The 16,719-nt window shown below is 30.2% G+C and overlaps 1 protein-coding gene across 1 annotated transcript in view; it reads left to right on the top strand.

Moving 5' to 3' along the window:
* The window catches only part of LOC108550886 (syntaxin-binding protein 5-like), a 78,164-nt gene extending 72,287 nt beyond the window's left edge, over positions 1-5,877 (top strand). Inside the window, 4 exon segments of the mRNA XM_017904786.1 lie at positions 185-280; positions 3,790-3,914; positions 4,993-5,157; positions 5,160-5,877. Coding sequence (XP_017760275.1) covers positions 185-280; positions 3,790-3,914; positions 4,993-5,157; positions 5,160-5,245 — 472 coding nt within the window. The 3' untranslated portion in view covers positions 5,246-5,877.
* The last annotated feature ends 10,842 nt before the right edge of the window (positions 5,878-16,719 follow it).

The raw sequence follows: 16,719 nt of genomic DNA, 5'->3' as shown, positions 1-16,719 counted from the left end.
ACGTCACTTGGACGATTGCTTCGATTTTCATTAGTATTTTTATTATTCGATAAAGCTTATTAAATATCTACGTAAGCTCACATTTTTTCAATTTCGATATTTATATCCCAGTACATTCACACGTTTCGCATAAACATTGCGAAACGAGCAGATATACCACTAACGTTTTCTATCTTTTTTACAGAATTGCAAAGACACTTTGCTTCAGCAATAGGGGCCATGGCTTGTACCTCTCATCGCCTACTGAGATCCAAAAGTTCTCTGTATCCAGTCAATTTTGGTACGTATCTATTTTTATCGTATACAAAACTTCAATCTTCGAGGAAATCCAAAGCACCGAATTTTATTAATAACGTTTAAATTTTACATCCCCTATTTCTCCTGTCCGCGATTAGCTGATATTTTTCTTTTCTTTTTTTATTTTTCCTAGCCTAATTTAATTACATTTATGTAGGATCGGGTTGGGTGGATTGGTTAAAATAGCGCTGTTACTTCTTGATAGAATAAAGTAAGCTTATACGTAGATTGACGGCTAGGAAACAAGAGGGATTCGCTATGGGCACGTTTGACTTTGACTTCTTACTCACATACTGACACACTCTTAGCAACTTCCAAAAGACTCCTGTAGACTGTTAAGGACTGGCGCTGCCCGCGTCTTTGCACCCTTATTTAAAGCATTCATTCTGTCTTTTTTCATACCCAGACTTTCCTTTCCAATCATACCCCTTTCCCACGCAACCTCGGTGGGCCAGCTACTTCAACCACTCTGGACGCATCCCTAAACTTTCACTCGACTCTACCATAAACATTCTTTGCAGTCAATCCTCTTGCACACGGTCACTTTCATTCTAAGCCCAAACACACTTGACATTCTTTCAGGGCCGTACTTATTCCAATCCCACATTTATGAGAGTTCTTTTACACGTTTTTACTTTTATATGATTGCTTTAAAAACGCTGATTACTCGAATTAATTCACAGACAATGTCAAGAAAATCATGTATATTCTATACAAATATTTTAAATTCTGCTGTTAAATTTTGTTTCTCCAATTTCTTTGACATTTGAAGAAGTAAAGGCTCTCTTGGTTTGTTGTATGTGGTTTGATTTAAGTGTAAATTAGAGTCAACAAGTAACTCACAAAGCACAGAAAATATGTGGATTTGATTAGTCATTAACTATTGGGTAACATTTGAGCTGTTGGAATGTCTTATACGAAAAACGCGTTATAAGGAAACCGCGTTATAGGAGACTTCATTGTACATCATTTTATTACTATGTCAAAAGTATTGATTTCAAGACCATTAATAATAGAACCTAAATTAAAATTCTTGAACTCGGTATAGTATTTCTTTTACCCTATACGCACCCACTAGATAGAAACAGATTTAGATGTCATAATTATGTCATGTACGTGTATCACCTATTTTAAATACCTAAAATATATTATAGAATAAAGTACAAATTTTCATTGCAATAAATCATCGTTCTAGTTGTAAATGCGGCTTAACAAAGAAAAAATATGTTAATGCCTTAATGAAAAATTCAGAACGAGGAATATATAATCCATGTGGCATTATTGAAGATGTTAATGAGGATGAATTATTAGTTCTTACGTGAATCGTATTGTATTCTAATACAATCCGTAATACATTCACATTTAATATTTATTATCTTCCTGTTAAAAGACTTTCAAGTGCCATCAGGTTGTTGTTATTTGACATACTTCCTGCCGATTTATACTTTAAATTTAATCCCTTTGCTGTTCACTCTAAGCACATGGAATGTACGCAAATACCATAATTATTTTTATGTGTATTTACATTTCACGAATAAATTTACAAATATCCAAATACTGATTTTCTGAAACAAAATTAAAGTAGGTGGTTAAAGGAGGTGCACCTCCTTGGCATAGCACATAAAGAAAGAATAGACATACATCTAAATACTTAAAGAATGTTACAAAGCAGAAACAAGAAGACTAAAATGAAAACATCCAATAGACATAATTGTAGGATCGGATTTTGGGTAGATTGATTTAAAATAGTATTGTCGGCTTCTCAATAGAATAAAATAAGCTTAAAAATATGACAATATATATAGAATAAAATGAGCTTATATATAATGACAGTGGCTGGCTATGGAATAAGAGAGATTCGCTATGGGCACGCTCTTCTGATCTTTCTTAACCCATTTGCATCATGGCTCTACTTAAGGTGCCGTGTTCAGACATCAGCGACGTTCAACTGACTGGCCCGTATCACCGCGCGCGTATCAGTACCTACTCATAATGGCAGTTAAAAGGATTTTCACGACAAAAGTAAAACTTGTTAAGAATGTAATGAACCCATGTGGATGAGATGCTCACAAAAGGGATCAAACGTGATCTATACCATATGAAGAATATTCAGCAACTGGTAATGGAAAAAGTCAGCTTGCGGATTATTCCGCGCTCAGTGATAGACGATAGTTGTGGCTCGCGGAATATTCCGCGCTCGGTAATAGACGACAGTCGTGTCTCGCGGAATATTCCGCGCTCGATGATAGGCGACAGTCGTGGCTCGCGGAATATTCCGCGCTTGGATGCAAATGGGTTAAACTGACTCTTATAAACTGACTTTAGACTTTGACACACTGTCTTTGACTGCGAACTCTTAGACTTTGGACATTCTTAGACTGACTGATGGACTGTCTTAGAGTGAACTGTTAGACTGACTTTGACTTTTTACACACTCTGACTCGCCTGCGCCCTTGCACCCTTATTTAAACCATTCATTCTGTCCTTTTTTCACACTCAGGCTCTCCTTCCCAATCATGCCTCTTTCCCCGTAACCACGGTGGACCAGGTTCTTCAAACACACACCACACTCATAAACTAACTTCCATTCGTTGTGGTAGTGATTGTCATAGAATGTGTTGTATGAGTGTGAGGAATGTTTGTGTGAAAGAATGTGTGTGTGACGAGTATGACAGAGAGTCACGAAAAAACAATCAGTAGGTGAATGACAGTCATTACATATAGACGTTGTGTACGAGAGAGTCCTCGAGAGATTATATCGCAGTTAGAAGCGAATTTATTTTACGAGATTTAGTTATAATTTATGTTGTGCTGTTATTGTGTTAAATAAATCTTCTTATTAATTTATCCATTTACTCACATTCGTCTATCGGATTCGACTCTGTCACACATTCGTTTGACCCTCTTGCACGCGGTCACCTTTGTTCTAAGTTCAAACACTCCCGACACTCTTCCAAGGCCATACTCATTCCAATCCTACATAATTGTAACAAATCCCTAAAAACCAGTTAGCTCCGATGGGAAGTTAAATAGAATCTGTGTGCGAGAGAGAGAGAATGTGTGTGAATAAATGAGAGTATGAAGAGCCAAATAACTACAACTAGTTTCTAATGTATTCGATACTAAAGGAAGTATAAAAAAGAAAAAAAAAAGTTACAAGAAACGAATGTATTTCATTATTTACGTTTATTTTCATTTAATCGTTGCTTTCATTTACGTTCCTTTTGTTACTTTTAAATTTTCTCTATATTAAAGACAGAAAACTTTTACGTAACTTTTATGTATCATTTTTCAATTCCCTTCTAAACTCAGATCGAATGAATGTGCATAGTTGAAAAGTAGTAAAGGGAACGAACAAGAATAAATATAAGAGAATTATTTTATAATTTTACTCTGTCATAAAATTTTAATGATATGAGAAATTGAGTAGCGTATTGAAATATTTTGCAAAATATTCAAATTTGTAAAGCGTTTTATATGCAATATTTTCAGTGGCGAATTAACCGAAATGATGGGAGACTTATTCATCGGCCACGACATGCCCGAGCCTCCTAAAGAAAGTTTCTTTAAAGGTCTCTTTGGCGGAGGATCACGAAGCCTTGACAGAGAAGAGTTATGTAAGTTTGATAAATTTTTTCCAAAAATTATTAAATATTTTTATAATTGTTTAGAATACCAGTATATTAGCGAAATTTTTCGAAGTTGATATCAAAATAATAATTTCTTTTTATGTAATGTCTTAATAATGTAATCTTGTAATTTAATGTAATGTAATGTGTAAATATGTAAATCTTAAATCTACGTTGAGAAATTGTAATTCTTCACTGTTGATGTTTTTTGTTAACTTAAAGATGATTATTGGACAAAATTGGATTGCTGTTATTAAAGCAAAGAAATGAAAATTATTTTTCAGTCAAATGTACTATTTGCACAAAATAACAATTACATTTGATTTTGAAACTATGAAACGTTTAGTTTAAAACTATAATCAGCATACACACAAATATGTTTATAAATATTATTTCACTGAATTCATTTGCAATATAGAGAAACATAAATATTTTTCGGATTAGAATTGCTAAATATTACTTAAATATTGTTAATATTATTCCTAAGTACATTTGCAATTTCTGTCTAATCACAGAGTATTCAGAAAATTTATTTCGTTCTAATTTTGATAATTCTAATATTCTTATTAACTCGCGCATAATTTATCGATAAACATAAAAGGTTGAAAATAGAACAAAATTATTTCGCGATCACTTATAATTTTTTAATTACATTATAAAAGCTCTGCTAATAATTAAATTCGTATTTTTTATATTTTTAATTCAATAGCATATTTACGGACACATACCTATTTCTACGGACACGCGTCGCCATTTTGTTTAAAACGCAACTTGAACAGCAACATAATCATACACAATTAACTTATAATATATATAAATGAAACTGTGAGATATATATTTATAGGGATTATTATTATTCAAGTGTAAAGTCTTTTTAATCTTGCTCGTGAAATTCGAAGTAATTCAAAATGACGCGCCCCGTTAACTTAGCGTTGAAGAAATTTTCTCAACATAGATTGATTTCAGTGATTTACTAAATGTTATATATCTCGTTATCTTTTGTTTTACAATTTCTCATTATTGATGGTACAAATCAGCTAAGTAACTCGATTAATTTTTCTTTTAGTCGGCGAATCTAGCGGTCGAGCTTCTCGCACGGTGGCGAAACACATACCAGGACCGAATGCCGGAGCGGAAGGTCTTCGCGAACGCGTGACAAGCGCGACAGGAGAAGTAAATTTGGCTCATCAGATGGTGCTCGAGCGCGGTGAAAAACTATCTCAACTGGAAGATTTTTTATGACGGAAGCCGAGAGTTTCTCGCAATCTGCTCACGGATTGATGCTCAAGTACAAAGACAAGAAATGGTATCAGCTATGAGAACATCGTTCGACTTCTATCCGAATTTGGAATGGCGTACGATTATATTGTAATTTAGCGTTCACATTTCACCTATGAGTTCTGTCGTACCAACCAGGAGGACGAAACTAAAACTCGACAATTGGGTAATTGCGAACTTTACACGCACACACAGGAAACATGTTACATGATAAAGAGTGAGAGCTGTATGCAAATGCGTATGCATGTGTAGTTGACACGAGCGTGCTCGAGTGCATGAATGCGTGAGTGTGTGCGTGTGTGTTTCAAAAGACGAGGCGCAAAAGTACAGCGAGAAAGAATGAGAGAAAGTGGAACAAGAGCAAAGGAAACATATATGAGATACTTTTACATGCAGGTAATACACACGCACATCTTTCAGCAAAGAATATAAAAAAAAAAACTCGTATATACACGTATAAACACAACTAAGATTAAATATATATGCGCGATTTCTCAAAATGTGTAATAACCTCTATATACATATATACACATTAACGTATAAAGCGAACAGATGAATGGTATGCACGTAACATGTGAACCAAATAGATGAAATCGGAGAAAGAGGGGATGGTTGCTATTAAAATTAAATAAATTATTAGTGCATATAGGTTATATAAGTTATAAAAGAATAAGTACTTAGGCAACTATAGGAAAATGATTCAACTACGTGCGAGTCAATACATACAATTATGTAATAATTCGCCTTTTAACCGATCGGTATTCGTTAATTCATTCGGACGTCCTGTAAATCTTGTAATGATAAATCGTTCCCGCCAATCGGCTTGTCCTCGTTTATTCTTCGTCGACGAACGAAATCAAACGGATAAAAGGAAATATATATACACCTATATACATACACGTATCGAGAAAGAAAAGAAAGATAAGAAAAGGAATATGCGAAGAATCGATGAACGGTAAACATCCAAATTAAGAAGTTTTAAGAAGAGCCCGTTGTTGAAAGTACAGCGACGTTATTCCGAATGTATTGACAATAAAGGTAATTAATTAATCGAGATAATAGCGCACTGAATAAACGTTGGATGCAGTGTAATATATAATTTATCCACGATGTCGGGTCCTCAGGCTTATGGTATCTTCAGGTATTATGGTGTGCAACAAACCTGCTGCGTCGACGCATCGTTGATAAACTATATATTAGTTGTTATTAATTGTAGTTATCGCTAGATATGCTATGTACATAAAGGAACAAATGCAGTAGGAAAAATATTATACGTTAAAACAAAGAGCTGTTTGTATAATAACGTGTTGTAAGTTACGCTACTTCAGCGTCGATGATGAATTCAACTGAATTTATGGTATATAACGTTGAGAGTGAAGGTGAGCTACTGTAATTTTAAAAATTATACGTAGATTAGATTAATTAAAGACAATATATAATATACATATACGTATGTATAAGTTCATTTGAATTTATTGAGGCTCTGAATCGTCGTACTGCTTCCATAGCAATAATTGTATAGTTGATGTTAATGGTACTAATCACCTGCATAAAACTATATTATAATGTGTCCTGCAGAGAATTAATTAGATTGCAATTTCTTCGAGTTGAGTCAACAACTTCTTGATATAATTTTCCGCGAACAATATACGCAAGTAGAGGTTCGTTGGTAAACTTTTAACCGCCACAATACCTTTTGTCACGGGATGTACTTCTACTATCGAGTATCGCTACTGTTGTGGTCCACGAGAAAACAGGGTGGACTTGCTCGAATATCGTTGCAACATCCGTACAAAAAGTTTTTCCAATTTTTGGGATCGCGATATATATATACATATATGTATATATATATATATATATATATACACACACACACGTATAACGTACACAAGAGAACCGAGAATTAATTCTACTTTCATTCGTTTAACTTACTAACCGGTATCTTTTTTCTCGGCAGCTTTTATTGTCTTAATCTCGGTAGTCTTCGAAGTCCAGCACTGCTCGAGCAGCAATGGATTGATTTACTGTAAACGTAAAAGCAAAATAAAAGTGACCGCTATCGTGTGATGATCATATTAAACTAAAAAATCAGAGAAGTGTGCTGATATCCTATAAGAGAGAAAGAGGAGAAACCAATAGTGTATTACGCGGATAAAAATGTCCTTCTCGGATCTTTTGTGAAAGTGACGAAAAGTTGTTTACTGCTCTAACAATAGAATAGTAGTTAAATGTATAATAGTTGCAGAGAAGAAACAGAAAATACATTATTACTTAAGTGTTTGATAATATAACATATTCTAACACTTGTTGTATAAAGACTATTGTTTAGGTGATTCTGAATTATTTATCATATCAAACAGGTTGAGATGTGTTTGAAAATAATTTATTGTAATAAAAGGAATATTTCAAACTAGAAGAGAAAAATACAAGAAACGAGTAAAGATAATTATTAATTGGAATTTCTATTTAACCTTTATCTATATTTCGTTCCGCTTCTCAAGACAACGGACAAAAGCAGAAAATAAAATTTATTGTACTTCATCGGTCAAATTATTTTCATACACAAACGTATGTAGATTTATTGCAAGGCTAGTTAATTTCATTTGTCGTTCGATTAAATTACGAGCCATCGCGACACTAAATGATTGTTCCTTATCTCGATAAGGAGAACATTGCTTTGCGAATATTTGTATTTAATTTCCCATCGTTCTAGCTATTCGAGACATTTCATTTTGTAACGAGTAACCTATACGTTCTGTTTTGGTACGTTCGAACGACCGGTAGCTACCTCTCCCACTCACTATATCCTTTGTATCGAACGTTCATCGTCTATTCTGTCTAACCTATTTCGACGCTGTGGCCTGAATCTGTAAATCTAATATTGTACATGAAATTTTGTCCTTAAATGCAGCGAAATATCTAATACTCTCGATTTATACTATTACTAATCTAGTACAATTCTTATTTTTCAAGAAATATAATACCATGTTATTGTAAAAGTACTGCCTCGAGGACAGACTGTATCTTGGCTCCGATTAATAAATGAGTTTGAACCAAACCAAGGATTTCTGGTGTTTAATAAGTATAATAATTCTTTAATTCTTTAAAATAGTAATTTTTCGATTTTCTGATATATGAATTGTCTATAATAAATTATTTTACTCGCTGATACTGATTTCTATAAAAATTTTCTACTTTAATAATATATTCGTTATGCATAATAATTTTTTAATTTTTTAATATAGTAATATTCTATAAGGATTTTCTAGCTTTCTATAAATGTTCTAAATGTAATAAATATAATGATATTCTACCATTCGTCAATTTTATGCGCAATTCCCTTTACTATTTTCTTCCCTTTTTCTTTTAAAGAAAAGCTATATCTTTACCTTTGTTATAATATTTAATTATTGACTTTTATGAATTACTTAATTTAAATTATTTAAATTATTTACTTAATTACTTAATTATTTAATTTAAATAAAACACGATTTCTAGTATTGTAAATATACTTCTAACTATTAATTAATTATTAACTGACTATTTTTGAAGCATATCCTGAATCATAAATATATACAAAATTTTATATCATGGCATTGGTTCTTATATTATGAAATCGTTACTTAAATGAACAATGAAAACAATTATAAAGTGAATACAAGTAAATGTTGATCCTTCACATAATTCTTCTATCTGTTTTGCTTTTCTTTGCATTTTCGTGGAAAACACGTTTTACTTGGATATGAGAGAGCAGAAACTTAGATTTCGCAAATTAAATTTAATAAACTGTTTCAATATTTTTTCTTCTTATTAAAACTTGTATAATTTCTTATCTTCAAGATAAGCTCATTATTAATGCGTAGAATATAATATTCAAATATGATACAGAATCAATTAAAGTAGTATTGGTTTGCATAATTTTAGTATATTTGAAAGTAAAAAATCGTTGAATCATTTTTCGTCCAATTTTACTTGGGTTTATATATTATATTATTGCACTTGTTTTGTGTTATAACTTGTTTCTTTTATTCCTTTTAATTTGTTAGTTAATAGTATTAGTGCTTATAACAATAAGAACAATAACCATTTATACTTTTAAAAGGATAAGAGCAATTTAAAAAAAATTAGAAACCAAAATTATTAATTTTTGTTGATTTTATATCTTAAATTATTGATCATACGAATATAAATTTTTTACTTTACTTATTAAGAATTTTAAATAATTTTTTGTTTAACATAAGAAGCTACTTTTATTTTTACGTATTTTAAATAAATGTCTGCCTTTCAATTTTTGTTAAATTTCTTAAAAATTGTTGTACAGTAACAACCTCGAACTATTATATATTCTGTTGTATATACTTATTTGTAAGTATATTTAAACAGATTAGTCATAAATAAATCAGCATAAATATAGTAAAATATAGTTCTATATTTTGTTATTATCACTATATTATATCTGTATTATCACTATTATTATCGCTATCACTATACTATACTATAACGAATATACTATACTATATTTCGTTAATATCACGTGCATATATATGTAACGTTATCTGCCATAAATACTAGACATTTCACTGGGAATATAAAAGTATAGCATACCATTTAAAAATAATAATATGACCCTAAAATGTTTAAAATTCTTCTATCTGTAAAAAAATAATTGCTGTCACATTATGGCTCCCTGCAAATCATACAACTTTTGTTGCAAGTGATCGAAGTTTCGCTCAAACCTGTATATAGTATCTCTTAAAATTATATTACTTTAGTATAGTAAAAACTCGTTTTTACTATTCTTACAATTTTTGTAGTGTTTTTTTTTAGTCTGGGAACACTGGAAATCATAAAGTATGCTATTATTTCGTCACATACCATAAATGCAAATATTTAAATTATTTATATTTTATAAATAAATATATAGATACGTAAGTAAATGTAACTAATGTAAGTAAATATTAGATAAAAAAAATCTATTTATTATTTCTTTACTATCATAGTAAATATTCCTTTAATCCCTTATATTACAATACGAGCCTAACTCATCGCGAGTTTTCTATACTGAACCCCATAAGGATGAATTATATTCGCATGAGACTAAAATTACATTTAACATATTTTAATGTATGCAAAATTTGTGTAAATTCTATAACTAATTAATTCTACAACTAAAACTATAAAGTTTTATAATTTTATTAAGAATAAAGTAAGTGTATAGTCGCTAATTAAAATTAAATAATTGTACAATGCTCAGTTTCTCATAATTAAATCATAGTGCAAGAGCTAATATTGCATTTCGTGTAAATATAACGCTACCAAATCAATGACACCAACCTATTCCATAAATTCTATTTTTGCAGTTACTGAAAATGTATAACTGCTCTTGGTAAAATTACTGTTGCCCTTTATTTAAATAAAAATGTGATTATTACGTATTTCTTTATTTTCATTAAATCGTTTCAACTATTATCGTTTGTGTATAGTATATTTAATCACAAATTAGAGAACAATAATCCTGAATTAGTTAAATACATTAGTTAATATTTCGTATCTACTTACATACAGCAGTCGGTAATTAACGATTTATATACACCTAATTACAATATAAACGTTGCAATATAATCAACAGAATAGAACAAGAAAACACAATATTTAGAAAATAAGAAATGAAATACAATAGAAAAAGAATGAAAAGGTACAAGGAAAGTAACAAAGAGAAAGGTGTGGGAGTGAGTGTAGGCAACGAAAATGTTCCTATTACTATTACATACTTGATTAAATTAATAAAATAATTAAATACAATTAAATATAGCCAACGCGATAGCGGGATAGGATATTCTATTCTATATATGTACACGACCCTCGTAGCAAACGTAAAATTTAAATGAACTATACCAACATAAAATCAATCGATAATTAATCTTTTGTAATCAGATTCTAAAGATCGACATTAATTAATATATAAAATTTAAAATTACCCAACGATACGTGGGATATCAAAGTAAAATTATTCTACGTTTTAATTTGTATACGATTTCTTTTTTACCGTTTTAAAAATATTGTCCACTTTAATGTGGCAAAAAGTCTTCGAATTACTGTTTTTTTGTAATGAAAAAATTGCGGAGTGCAAAGGGTTAAAATTATTTGAAGAAATATGATTCAAAGTATTAGCAATGGTTACGCAAAATTGGATTGACAATACCTATCGGATCCTTGGAGATGCTATAATAGTGAGTCTCTGAAGTACACATATACAATTTTTGAATTTAAACGATCGGTATTCTTTTATGACACGAGCTTCAAAATCCTTATTTACGATGTATATATGTTATATCTCATTAATCCAAAAGTCAAGACAGATTAGGTTTGTAAATATTTTGACTTTTATATCTGACAAATTTCGATAGTACAAACACGACTACGATATTAATTCCAAGCCAATTTTCTTTACTAACGCTGTATTGTTATCCCAGAATAACGTTCAGTCGACAGTTTAATTGATACGAAATATATTTCCAGCAATAAGGATTTAAAAATTCGAAATAGAGAAGACAGAGAAATAAAAAAAAAATAGAGAAATTACTTAAAATCAATAATTAAACCGTTCACAAATCAAAGTGATGAACACAATTTAAAAAATTTCGTAAATTTTTGTGCTAAAACACTTGATCGATACTTATCTATTATTATTTCAAATACATTTCTAGTTATTATTTTACAAAATTAATTTTGCAAATTAGTAGATATTTTTTAACATCACTGTATTTAGTTTGTACAAAAGTATTTGTATCTCTTCAATTGTCCACTTCAAACAGATACTGTTGTAATACGAGGTTCAAAGTCCTTATATCGTATCAAACTAATCAAAAAGTCAAGACAGATTAAATTCGTAAATATTTTGATTTCTGCATGTGACAAATTGCTATAGTATGATTGTCTTTATGACATTGGTCCCATGATAATTTACTTTAATTTCTGTTTGCCTCATACCAAGATGTTATTCTGCAATGAAGTTTCCATAAATAGAAAGTAGAATTTCTACGACACGTATTGCCTATACAAGGATTTTAACCCTTTGCACTCGAGAGGCGCCTCTCAGTCGCCATTTAATCAGATTCTAAAGGTGGATGTTAATTAATATATCAAATTTACAATTACCAAACGATGCGTAATATCGAAGTAAAATAATTCTACGTCTTAATTTGCATACGATTTCTTATTTACCGTGTTCAAAAATATCGTCGACTTTATGGCAAAAAGTCTTCGAATTACTATTTTTCTGTAACGAAAAAATTGCCGAGTGCAAAGGGTTAAAATTATTTGAAGAAATATAATTCAAAATATCAGCAATGGTTACGCAAAATTGGATTGATAATACCTATCGGATCCTCGGAGATGGAGGTTTAAACCGAGGAACGATTACTGTTATTGACACCGGCCAGGTAATTAAATTAATTTCTGCGACTCTTCCGCTGTTAGGATAGGCATCGGTCTGGAATAATACACTGCCAGGTTCCTGTTTTTTTATTCCACGGCGGTAAAGGTGCTCTCAACCACACCCGCCGCGTACACTTCTCATTTCCAATTTAAAAATAATGAGAATTTACTGCGAATAGGTGCCGCTGTCGCGTACAGATACTCATCGAGTTTGAGCTCGCTTGTGGGAAGTGGAATGAATTGAAAAAAATTCAATTTAGCGTCAGTATACCGCATCCTTTTTCCTTCTCTTCTCGCCTCTTCCTCTCCTTTTCCCATTCCCTTCCTGCCCTTTTCTTCGCTTTTCTTCTCACCCTCTTCTATCTGCCCCTTTTCTTAAGAAACTACGGAATACCGAATTTACCGAAAATAAAAATGCAAAGTAGTGAAATTATTCTGGAATAACTTTCGATCGAGAATATTATATTTCGTTCTATATTTTATTTATTTTTCTTTTTCGTTTTTTAAACTAAGTTCATGAAAATGGACACGCACATGTTCTCTATCTAATTATCAGGCAGGAAGGATCGAGGATATTTTTGTGAATTAATTTTTTGGTTTATTCTTGTTAACCTTTTGATTGCCAGGATGAAATCACATGTTTCGCTCAGAACGCATGTATGAAAGAGGAAAGAACAAAACGAGAGTGATTTGGCATAGGTCGGTTGCAATTGAGTTTTAATAGTGAGAAGAGGTGTGAGCATGTGATTGTGATAAATTAATTATATTTAAACTTAATATTTGTGTTTGATAACCTTTGTAATTAAATAAAGAATTATTCTTATTGTTATTAATATTTCATCTACCACTAACAAAATTCACATTTATAACGTATAAGTATCTTCTCATAGATTCAAGTTATTTTGAATTGAAGGTAGAATAATCTTTCAAAAAACTGGTATAACAATTTTTGTGTTATTCATACAATTATTTAATAATTGTATCTACTCTTTACAGGTGGCTTTATTGTATTATTTCAATTATTTCGTTATAAAATAAATATTTCGATAAATACAATAGCTAATTTTGTAGATGTAATGTAATTATGTAAAATTAAACAAAACTCCTATAGCATTTATTGAAGCACTTATTTGAAAATAAAATAATTCAAATTATTCCTTAGTAATAATGAGATATTTACAATTTGTTTATGTCGATACAGTAACAGTAACTAACATTTTCAACTGACAATACATTGTATACAACGTTATAAGTAATAACTATGAAATGTTAATAAAACGATATCATATAATGTCATATCATAATTATCACAGCTAATCATAATTTCCTTCTAGAAATTTAATGATTAATATGAAGTATTAATGATAATAATTCAAGAAAAATAATAAGAAAAAGAATCATATGCTAAATATTGAAAAGACCTGTTTTAAACATCAAAAAATTAAAACAACATTGATTGCTTACAGTATTTATGGCATATTATTATTCACTTTATAGCCAAATTATTTTTAACAATACTAAATATGAATGCTAAAATGAGAATATTAATAATTTAACTAATATCACATGTTATATGTATAAGTCAATTTCGAATTTCGTTTGATATCTTTTACAAGTGTTGCATTTTAATTCGATTGAAAACGTTTAATTTCCTTAAATATAATACAAATGAAATGAAAAAGAAAATCATGGTATAAAATATATTAATATTGCGAATAATTCTTTATTATAATAACAATATTTATTGATACTGTTATGGCATTCAGAAAAACTTATCTAGATCTTAATTACATAGACGTGAAATTAATTCAATTAAACGCAAATAATAAAATGGTAATAATCAACGGTATATGAAATTTAATACGTATTACTTGACGTGACAAAATTTTACTAACAAGGAGAGTGCAAGTCTTTCGGGTCACCGATTTAGTTGAAACGTTGTAGGTTTATAGATTTCATTATGCAATTCAGAAATATGTATTATTATAGAAGTAAATATTCAATAATTCTTGCAATATTTGAGATTAAAGTTTTATTACTTATTTAATTATACATTTCTTTCCACAATTTCTTAAGTCAAGTAGTGGCTTAACATCGACTGTCGAAAATTCCTATGATGGAGAACAAGGGTTCGATTTCCGGTCTCCTTAATTCCTGTTTCTTTTTTTGAACTATTTTCTATTTTGAATTCATTTTTCGCCCACGAAAACATTGTAAATAAACAATTGTAAATAAAATTTCGTAATAAAAAAATGTATTTTTTATGCTGTCTAATGCTAGTATATATTTATTACAAAAAAATAAGGATATTATACCAGAAAAGCAGTTTTCAATAGCAATTTTATTTACTACAGAAAGGAAACGAAAATATAAAGAATCATTAGATGCAGGAAATACAAAACCTATCGCTCATGTAAGTATTAATTATTAAATTAAACATCGTATAAGAATGCTGCATATAATTCTAACATTGCTGTACGGCTATAAATATTTATGAATTAATTACAGTCACATGGAAATTTATTGATTTTTCACTGCGGAATAGACTTATTACGATGTTCAATTTTTACTGCCTGTTCAAATGAAAAATTTTATCGCCTGCGATTAACGTCATCTATGATTTTGGAATAGTTTCTTAAATAGTTTACTAACTCTGGTTACGTGCATCTAATATATTTTAATTTATTTTAATAAATAGAAGCATAAAGTTTTCTACATTCTTTAATAAATTCAGCCGAAACAGCGGTTTTAATTAGACAATCAGCATTCGTTTCTTTACCTGGCAGACGACAAATATGCAAAGGTACGCCTTTACAACGCAATTATAAAATTTCATAAATTAAACACAGAAATTGAGCGATTTGTTAATTTTTCTTCAAGTGAACAGGAGAGTGCATGGGAAATGAAGAAGAATTGCAAACAAACGCCGAAAGCATTGTTGTGTCCATGCAGATGTGCCTGCATCACGAAAAAAATGTAAGTATTTGTATTAACATAACCTCTAGTTATAATTAAATAGTGTAAGTTAGAAAAGACAATATTCTGTTGAAATAACCGTAGATGCCAAGAATTATACTTTATAGCGAGAAAAAATTGAAGCAGCAATATAAGTATGTAAAGTATGATATGTCTATTGCATTCGAGGTCAGTTAACCATTTGACATTCAAGATAGAAATCTTTCGTGGTCAAATAAAAATTCAGAAAATGGAGATGGTTTAGGCAGACGAAAGGGATTAAAATTAATTTAGGTGATGGCCTTTTATAACAACTATATAGAGAATACAGGGAGATTGGAAGGTATGTTGTATTCCTGACCTAAATAAATATTAATATCAGTGGTCAAAGTCATCGCCAATGTGTTATATTTCAGAATGATGGTGCTGAGGTATATAAAGAAAAGGGAGTGGTTTAAATAAAAGCATTGAGAAGAGGCAATGCATGTTATGTCAAATCAAGAAACAGGAAAGGGGCAACGTATCTAATAACAGAGAAGGATGTGTGCCGTGGACAAGCAAATATGAAGATCATCGAAGAGATGGAGAATGGTCACTTGGTAATAGTTATAGAAGATAAAAATAAATTGAATATACTGAATAAATGTTGCATTAAGGCAAAAATGTGTAGAAATATCTGTAGGGACTCGGAAACTATAAGAGAAGCAATTATAATGATGCTGTGGCACATCATGGACTCATTGGGCCAATAAAGCCAATGTCAAAAGGAGGTAAAAGGTATGATTATTCGAGAAAAGAACCATTTGGTTGACTGATTTATAAATAACTAAAGATTTAATATGAAACATTATTAATAAAGGATTTTTTCTATTATAGGAGACTTACAAACATGAGTAATATTTATAAGCAAGAGCCAGCCACTGAGGGTAAAGTAATAAGTATCATTTTATAATATTTCAATGGATTGTATATCTGTTTTTAAAAATTTAACTGATACACAATATTTACTTTCTAAATTTCTGTATTAATGTATTAAATAATTTCTAATTTGAATTACATTTAATAAATAACAAATTTTAATGCTTTTGATTTTAAGAATATTTGACATCATTAAAACTAATAT

Source organism: Eufriesea mexicana, unplaced genomic scaffold (genome assembly GCF_001483705.2).
Source record: "Eufriesea mexicana isolate 0111107269 unplaced genomic scaffold, ASM148370v2 scaffold3380, whole genome shotgun sequence".
Classification (NCBI taxonomy): domain Eukaryota; kingdom Metazoa; phylum Arthropoda; class Insecta; order Hymenoptera; family Apidae; genus Eufriesea; species Eufriesea mexicana.
This window is presented reverse-complemented; position numbering and strand designations above follow the sequence as displayed.